This window comes from Lycorma delicatula, chromosome 2 (genome assembly GCF_047948215.1).
Source record: "Lycorma delicatula isolate Av1 chromosome 2, ASM4794821v1, whole genome shotgun sequence".
NCBI classification, from domain to species: domain Eukaryota; kingdom Metazoa; phylum Arthropoda; class Insecta; order Hemiptera; family Fulgoridae; genus Lycorma; species Lycorma delicatula.
Window position 1 is genome coordinate 112,012,566 of NC_134456.1, and position 10,247 is coordinate 112,022,812.

General features: G+C 31.9%; 1 protein-coding gene across 1 annotated transcript in view; it reads left to right on the forward strand.

Annotated features, from left to right (window-relative positions):
* Positions 1-9,816, forward strand: part of LOC142319136 (esterase E4-like) — an 87,260-nt gene extending 77,444 nt beyond the window's left edge. The window contains exons 9-10 of the mRNA XM_075356087.1: positions 8,566-8,704; positions 9,568-9,816. Of these exons, the coding sequence (XP_075212202.1) occupies positions 8,566-8,704; positions 9,568-9,760 (332 nt within the window). The 3' untranslated portion in view covers positions 9,761-9,816. The remainder of the gene's footprint in view (positions 1-8,565; positions 8,705-9,567) is intronic.
* The last annotated feature ends 431 nt before the right edge of the window (positions 9,817-10,247 follow it).

Here is a 10,247-nt window from a genome sequence, read left to right on the forward strand (position 1 = left end):
TTTGACATTTTTTTAATGACAGTTACATTCTAAGAGTTCTTAAATGATGGAAGAATACCTAGCAGTTGGTTGAATCTGAAGAGAATCGTGTGGTGGCTTCATGAGATTGTTGTCTTTTGGCTTTCCTCTTGTAAGTGAGCTCTGGAGCATCCATACACACAGACCAGCAGTAATCCACAAGCACTGATTTATTCCCATGGCCCTGATATCTTTGTTCCATTACAGAAATATCCTGATGTAATTTTTCTCCATGTTCATCACTGACAACTCCACAACTAGGAGGGAAATAGTCCAGGTGTGAGTGGAGAAAATGGATTTTAAGGGACATGTTGCATCTGAATTGATGGTATTTTTGAAGAAGTAATGTCACCAGCCGACTATAGCTTTCATCTCTTTTGTTGCCTAAAAATACATGAATGACTCTCTTTAAAGCTTCCCAAGCTTCCTTTTCTTTCCCCTTGAAAATTTAGTCAAACGCAGAATTCTTTTCAAGTTGTCGAATTTGTGGCCCAACAAAAATAGCTTCCTTAACTTTTGCTTAACTTTATGTACAAAATTTGTCTCTTAAGTACTTAAAGGCCTGTCCTTGGTTCATACTTTTAACAAGATTTTTGATCAAATACAGCTTTATATAAAGTGGTGGAAGAAGAAAATCTCTTGGATCCATGAGAGGCTCAGCAACACCATTTTTCTTGCTCGAGTCAAGATTTCTTCCAGGCCAGTCTGCTTAAATATAATGTGATTTCCTATCTCTACTGTCTCACAAACAAATAAAGCAGTAGTATTTAGTATACGCCAGTTACATTCCTAAGAGTACAGTGATGTCTTTTAAATCCCACAGATTTTCCACTTGTGTTCAGCATATTTGATTGAATCTAGGAGGATTGCCATGTTTGTATAATTCTCCTTCATGTGAATTCTTTTTTTCTTCTGTTTAGCCTCTGGAACTATCGCAAGGTATTACTTCAGAGGATGAATGAGGATGTGTTATGTATAAATGTAAATGAAGTATAATCTTGTTTAGTCAAAGATCGGCCATTCTTGAGATGTGTGGTTAATTGAAAACCAACCACCAAAGAACACTGGTATCTGTGATCTAGTTTCAAATCCATATAAAAGTAACTGCCTTTACTAGGATTTGAACCTCCTTCATGTGAACTCCATTCTCCCCAAGAGAGAAAAGCACCCGCCTCGCAGCATGTCTGGTCTCTACACCACCCTTTCTGTTCCTAGCCATGAATGGTTTAATTGGAGAACATCTTCTTGCCCTCAAATTGATCACATTCCACAGCCATCAGTCCAGTTTTGTGAGATGTCACTGATGCAGATGCCTCGAGAGATATCCACATCAGTAAATTCTGCCTTTGTCAAGTTTGCCTTCAAAGACATCAGACACGTAACACTTCCACGTAGCCCTCAGGAACTAAGCTTAAAGCCTACACACAGACGATCAAAGACCCCACACCTAACACTACAGATTTCTATTACCACCTAAACCCACTATATAAATGATTGCAAATAATATTTATGCCATGAAAGCATAACAATTCATCCAAAATTCATTGCCACGACAGCATATCATAACTGAATTAGTGACTGGAGTGTTACCAACCTTCACCTGAACTTCCGGTCACCACCCCACCACGTTCATAGCCCTGATGGGCTTTAATGCTACTTCATCTGAATTACATGACCAACCGGAATAGAAGGAAGATGGTTACTGTTGTGAAGTAATACAGCTTTCAAACTAAACTTGGAGGTGTCTATGAATAGCCTTTAATCAGTTAGATCATGATTCAGACTCAAACATCTCATCAAGTCATTAGCGTCGCAGAAACAACAATATTGTTTTTCTTCTCAAAAAAAGAAAGCAAATCCCTATGATGACGTCTGTACTGTGAGACCCTGACATCATGTTGTAGAAGATTCCAGTGCTGAAATCTTGACCCTAGAAGTTCTGTCTTTTCCTTCAACAAATAAATGTCTCGAATGAGATTATTCAATTCTGCTTGACTCAGTTTGTGCGGTTTATCATTTTTTTGTAAAAATCAGAGTCATGGGATGCGAAAGGTTTGTTGGGTTTTTCTTCTTCCACACTGTCATCATTTTCTATTTCAAGTACATAATTTTCAGGTGGAGTAGGAACTGGTAAACTATCTGAATGTGGAATAGATTGAATAGCAGATGGAAGATTGGTATACTTAACAGTTCCTATTTTATTCATTGACAATCCTGCATTTGTAAGTTGAGTCAAGCAGAAATAGCATTATCTGTATGGTTTAAAGGCTCCTGCCAAACCATATGCACAGCAAAAGCCACAGATTTTTTTTAATTTAATTTTTCAGTCATTTTCTTAGTACAACTGAACATGAGTTGCAACATATATGTGGAGCCCATGACTTATCCTGGCCCTACCTTCATACCAAAATAATGCTGACTGGCAGTATTCACAAGAGGCGACAGATTGCATTTCAGTGATGAAAATGCTATTTCACCACAAATGTAACAAAGATTATTCACTGAACTTTCACATTTTCATGGAATTTTGATATAATAAATTTTTCACTTCAGAAGCACTTGAAAACCAGAAATTCTGCACTAATTACAACACAAACAATATGAAACTGACAGTCACAGCAACAGCAATCATATTTATAAACTACAAACAGCTAGAGAACATTTTGTTTTGTCATTTAACAGGTGTGACTACTCCAAATACAAAATTTCACCCAAAATTAAAATGTATATGGTGACTTTTAAATTCAGCAGATGGAAATATGACAGTATAAGCTATTTTTGAGCCTGAAACATTTCATTGTTAGGCAGTGTTATTATTATTTTTAACTTATTTGTTACAGTAAAATTTTTGAGAGATTGTAAATTAAGCAAGAAACAAAGTGGCTAATGCTACGATCTAATGAACTACACATCCTGGCCTGGTGATCCATGGATGTAACAAGCTGCAGGTACACTTTTTACATGAACAAGGATGCAGCAGCATATGGGGCTTCACTCAGGAAATCTGAACCAGATCTCCATAGACTTCAATTATACCATAAGAATCAATCTAAATAATAATATTTCATAATATAAAGTTAAACATAATTATAAAACTAATCTTCTGTTGATCATGAAATCTTCTGTTGATTCTTTTAATTTTAATTAATCTTCTGTTGATTTAAAAGTGATAATTTTATCATTTTAACATTTTTCATTTGTACTCTTTACATGGTTCATTTTAAAGAGGGTTTTCTGTTCTTTATGTATTTAATTAATGTTTTAATTAAATTTATAAATATAATTTATTTAAAATATGTCAGTGATATTTATGAATTTAAAAAGTTGAGGTATGAAACTGACACAGTATCTCTGAAGTTACATCTAATAATCTGATTATAACATTACTCGTAACATCAATAATGCTGTGAGTGCAAGTAGATAGTACTCATAAATTATCTGTTACTTCAAGCGACACTATGAGTTATTGTTATTACTCTGGCTTAATTTCTTATATCTTTCCAAAGAAATTATATCTGAGGTTGAGAAAGACTGATAAACTGTGATTGAGCTCATTCTGTAAAGAAGCAGTATAACCTCAAATGAAATGTATAGTTTATTTGCAGGTTGCTTCTTCACAGGTTTTGTGCTAGAGAGGTCAAAAGCAGATTGGTTTGTCTGGCATTTCTCCCACCCCCACCACATTTGGTCGCCATTAAGTATAAGACCCAATGTTCGTGCCACAAGTGCCTACTGAGTCTCAAAACGGTTTAGCTACCAATATCCTAATTAGAGCTTACCAAGCTCTAATTGTCTTGGTAAGCTACCAAGATTGTCTTGGCTCTAGAATCTTGGTAAGCTACCAAAATCCTAGAGCATACCTAACTGTGTGAACAGAATAAGCATGGTGCCCTACACCAATCACCTGCATGTCCCACTGCTCACTTGTTATATATTTCTAAAATGGGTAGGGGTGAACCCCGTCTACATACTAAAATATATGACTTGTCAATAAATTAAAATTTATTCCATCAAGGACAGCAATTTCCTGCCACGCCTAAGTCATTGAATGCCAGCAAGTATCTGCCCACCATATTATAGCGCATGGAGCTATATTTGACCGATGGCAAGCCATTTCTCGAGGGTAGCTTCCTACAACAAGCCATAGGAATCTTATGTCCCTTAAACTTCTGATGCTGGTTGAACAAAGCAACGGCATCAAGGAAATCCCACACGGTCCGACAATGCGGCTCACACCTCATTTACTAGCTGTTTATGAGTGGCCAATTTTCTCTTTGACCTCTAAGTTCCAGGGTGACCTGAGTTCAAAACACCTAGGAACTTATAAACTCTAAGTCGGCTGATTACACAACCTTCATACTTAATATGGCGGTTAAGACTGTACGATAAATTGTCTGCACCTTTGAGAAGCATACACTTCATCTTGGGCATAGAAATCTTTAAATTTTTCATGTCCATCCAGCCCTCTGCAATTGACAAAGCCGCTTATGCTCGGTCTTCTAGCTGTGGTAGTGAATTACCATGAACTAACAGGAGACAGTCACTGGCAAAAACCTGAACTGTAACCCTTTCCGGGAATGTCAATCCCAGAAATCTGTCGAATACCAGGTTCAACAGCAAGGGACTGAGAACGGGACCCTGTGGGTTTTTGCATAAGCAACATCTTTATCCCAAGGTGTTTAAGAAAAAAACCAAGCTGAAATGATTTCAGCCACATCAATGTGTTCTGTTTCACAATCATTGATCTTGACAATGATTGTTTCATAATTTTTAGAAAACAAGTGGTATTTTAAATCAAAAGAGCAGGTCTAAAACTATTTGAGGATAGTTTCAGAATGATATGATATGGAAGAATAAATAAAAATAAATTAAGAGTAAATAGATAAACAGAAAAAAACAAATAGATTGTAAACAAATTCTAAACTATACTGAAAAACTGAAATAAACTGTTTATGGTGAATTCTGCTAATAAAACAAAAATATAATTAGAGTAACATAGAAGGCAACTTTGGATTGGTAAACCCAAATCCCAAGAACAACCATTCTAAAATATTGCAATCATATTTTTTTAATGAATTTATTATATTATGAATATAAGAGCAAATATACTTAACTGAATTTTTTTTTGTTTTATTTCAGTGCTAGGGATAAAAGAAAATATGGTAGAACTGAATGCACGTTTAAACGAATTATTACCAGTAGCACTGTTTTATGATAAATCAACAAATAATCCTGATGAAATTACAAACAAAATCAGAAAGTTTTATTTTGGAGATATTAATAAATTAATCACAATAGAAAATATCAAACCATTTATGGATGTAAGTAAAAAACTTAAAGTAATAAAAAAGATAATAAAAAATTATAGAATAGAAATGCTTGTGGTTGTATTATTTTAAATTTTCATGTTAAAATTACTTTCAATTAACATGAGAAAATGTTCTTTAAAATTATTCATTTATTAGAAACTGATTAAAAAACAATTCAGTTTCTAAACTGAGTGAATACATTGAAATATCTTTCCAAGTTTTTTGGAAAAGAACTTCTGGAACTTATTATCCAGAACATCTTTTGGATTCTGAATAAATAAACATTTTATTTATACAAGAAAAAATTATAATTATAAATTTTACAGATCATATGAGGAGTAGTGGGGATGGCATTCCATATATTACTAAGATTAACCATTCCAGCATTTGCTAGGAAGGTTTAAGGTAATACATGTTAAAATATCAAAATATTTTGGTTTATTTAATACTGTTTAAAAACTCATAAACAGTTAATATTTTTCCTGAAAAAGGAAATATTTTAATTTATTTTAAACAGATTAATTGAGAAATCTTTCAGATTATTTAAATATTTATTAGGTATTTTGTTATTACAGAAACTGAAATATAAAAGAATATAATATTCTTGTAAATCAAAATGTTATGAATTATTAATATTAAATATTTCCATTATATAGGAAACGATAATATAATGTTTCCTTTTCTATGAAGAAAAATGTATGCATTATGTACACTGTATCCACAGAAATTTTTAACTAATGCCAAACTTCAATAAAATGAAAAAAAATTTACCAACATCATTCAGGCTATTATGAACCAAGTAGGCTGTATTTCTAATGAACTGATAAGTATTTTACTAAAAATTATTTTTGGAGTAGAATATATGTAGTTGAAATTTAGAAAGAGATTATAAGGAAAACTAGTTGTTTCGCAAATTCTTCTGACTGCTACATTATAACTCTTAATAGTTAGTAAAAAATACTTAAAAATAACATAAGCCTGATTTTGAACAAGAAGCTGCTCTGTATCTTGTTTGTTACAAATTTTGATATTTAGGCTGTAGGAAGTATAGTTTGTAATTTATAGAAGTTTAAATATACATTGAAAAATCATCTGAAACAATTAGTTTAAATGGTGATATTAGTAAGGATTTTTTTTATTTAAAAAAAGAAAAAACAGTTTGATGACTTATAAGTTAAAACAAACTGGCTATGTTGGCAATATAAAGATGATGTTAAGCGTTCAATGAGTGTTGTAAATGGTATAATAGAGGTAAACAAAATAAATTAAGGAAGAAATCGAACATTTGAAACAGACAAATAAATTAATTATGAAGCGTACATCAAAATGATAAGATACAGGAGAAGCAATGAGATGTTTTCAGATTTAGCTTGCTTAAGGTTAACAACGTTTGCATACACTATTTGGGTTTTCATACACACATGTCAATTAACTGGGCTCATACCTTAGATAGGTATTACAAAAAAATAAATAATTACAAAATAAAAAAAAAATATTGTATGATCGGCTGGTAGTTAATCGAAAAACCTTTACTCAGGATGAAGAAACAGGACTTGTGCAGTGTGGGATTTAAGGAAGTCTAGTTTCTGGGAAATTATTTATCGGAGACGGTGTCAATGAATTATAATGTATATTGGTCCGAGAAGGAAGAATATAGTTGCAGAGTGTAGATCGGCGGTCACCTGCTGGAGCAGACATGTTAATTCTATACTAAAAATCTAATCGTATTTAAAAAATGCAATAATGCAATCTTGAAAGACATGCAATATTAGTTGGGCAAAAAAAAGAATTGTTTTTAGGGTATAAATTCTTGAAAAATATCAATCAGTTTATTATGGCCAGGAAGAGAAATTTAATTGATTAGGAATAGAGGGTCATGTTTTACACCAGATAGGAGGTCAATATTAACCAGAATCATATTAGTATTAAATAAGTGGCCCCTTGCTGCTCTGCAGCGTTTTTATTACAAAGTAATGCTATACATTTTTAAAAAATCGGCTAAAAATCTACTCTATTTACATCAGTTTTCACCCCCAATCGGTTTCTTTTTCTCTTTCTTATAGGTTAAATGCGTACTTAAAACCTATTTCCAATATATCCATACACTCTACTGGACGGATCAGACTGCATTTCTTTATTCTGTTCGGATTGGTTCGCAGTATGTCTTAAAGAATCGACAGACCTTCAAAGTGAATTTCCTCTGAGTAATAACTTCGGAAAGTTCCTCAAGTAAGGAATAAATAAGAATTTCTCAGAGAAGATTCAAGTTTGCAGTCCGATGACCCGTAATGCCCTATCTTAGGGTCATTCCGAGCAGAACGAAAAAATTACCCGAACCGTTCATTAAATGCCCAGCAGACTGGAAATAGGTTTTACTTATATATTAAAATGAGTTTTAATATACAAGTTCGGGGTACAAGAGAGGAAAAATTTGGAGAATATAAGTTTATTAATCATATAGGCTCATTAGTTATTAATTTTATTTGATAGTTTTTAATTTGGTGCATAGTTTAAAATATTAACGGAATGTTATTTGGACCATAGCGAATTTTAGTTGAACATGAGAGATACTGGAAAATTTTTAAATATTTTACCATTGCTCCTAAAAATCCTTTGTACCGAGAGGGATGATATCAAGCGAGGTTTATGTACCGAATCGCAATTTTCCGGCAAAGATTAACGATGTCTCTAATTAAATATATATATATATATATAGTTTGTAGAAAGTAAGTCGACAACAGTTATTTTAAACATAATCCTTAAGGTTGGTTGATAAGGATTGTTATATGGTCCACAGTATGATAACATTTTTAAATTTCTTTGTAAAGGTAAATATGAAACAAATTGAGTTCGATTATGTGTATGCGAGAAAGTGGTGAACGCGTCTTCCCAGATCAGCTGATTTGGAAGTCGAGAGTTCCAGCGTTCAAGTCCTAGTAAAGCCAGTTATTTTTACACGGATTTGAATACTAGATCGTGGATACCGGTGTTCTTTGGTGGTTGGGTTTCAATTAACCACACATCTCAGGAATGGTCGAACTGAGAATGTATAAGACTACACTTCATTTACACTCATACATATCATCCTCATTCATCCTTTGAAGAATTATCTAAACGGTAGTTATCGGAAGCTAAACAGGAAACAGAGAGAGAATCGAGCACAAACTCTTATGTAAAAACAAAAATTCTTATTTTAACGATGTTTTGTTAATTGCAATTATAATTTATGTTTCTGTAGGTGTGTCTCATGCAGAAGATCATTCCTTTTTATTCTCATTCCAGTTTCCTCCCATAATAGAAAAGAAAATGCTGGAAGGGAATGATAAAAGAATGTCAGAAGAAATGGTTAGCATGTGGACAAATTTTGCTAAATATGGGTAAATATTACAACGGATTTTAATCAGTATATTCTTTTTCTATGACACTTGTAATATAATTATTTATAAGATTTAGTTACTTAAATTATTATTTGAGGTAATTTATCATTCATGAAGAACTGGCTTGCTGGTTAAAATACTTTCTACTAGAGTTTACTATCAAAATCAAGCATTTATTATCATCAAAAAACTGTTGGCAAACTTCTTAATTTAACTGTTACTGTTAATATTTTTTATCAAAATTTCGAAATAGTGTTATGGATCTGCTATATTGCTTATGCACTGTTTATTCTGTCGGATAAATGAATTAATATTAATGTCTCATAAAATAAAAAAAAATACTGATTTTTAATAAACTTAAAGAATTTCATCCTTATGAACAAGTACTTTATTTTCTATGAAAAAGTACTTCAAAATAAAATATGCATAAGAGTGAAATTGAATAAACGAGTTTCATAATACCAGTTCAAATTTGGAAATGCTGGAATTAATAATATATATATATATATTATAATAATGTATGTATGCGTACGTGCACGCACGTGTATGTGTGTGTTTGTGTATTAAGTAAATTTTTACAACCAATAGCAAATTTTCAGCAAATAATGTCGATGTAACTAATTAAAAAAATATATATTTATTCAGCAAAAAGTAAACCGACAAGACATATTTTAAACTAGAAAGCTAATTTACATATTTATTTTTAAAACAATATTTTGTAACACTAACCAATAAATAAATTAAGGAATAAAAACCATGGTAATTAAGGTTATAACGGTCAGTACCCGCAGCTTATAGCGGTACTGCAGGTGCCACAACACTCCTCTACAACAGACTATAATGTGTGATGTACTTTTTTCCAGAAATCCAACTCCAAACTCAAAGGACAATAGATGGGATCAATTGTCAATAGAGCATATGAACTATTATCATATTGAATACAGCAAAACAAGAATGGAAAATGGGCTTTATAAAGAAAGAAACAACTTCTGGAAGAATTTGGGATGGCGGGATAAAATAACATCAAAGAATGTATTAGTTAAAACTGAGTTATAATCTAGTTAGTTTTGATTATAATGTGTCAATTTGAATATTATAACATGCTTATTTTTATGTTTACTGAATTAAATAATTGTTCATTTATGTTTATTACTTATTTTCACCTTAAATAAAAGTAATTAACATATTTAATAATACTAATCTTCCTTGTCTGTAGTCTGTAATGCTGTTTTTATACTCTGATGCAATAAGCTCAAATTTAAACCCTTTTAAAATAAGGAAAAAATGTTATTGTTTACTATCTGAAAACAAGAATGAAAAATACAATTTATTTAATATTAAATAATAATTTTTCTTATTTTCAGCGAAAGACGTTTTCACGTTATCATCACCCAGGTTAAAATAATAACAGGCTTCTTTTCGAATGTTAAAATATTAGCAAAATAGAGTCAAAACTATGATGAAAACTAAGATAATAATAGGAATACAATTGAAACAGTAAAAGGAACGCAACAACTAGGATAATGCATGAAACGTGAATTAC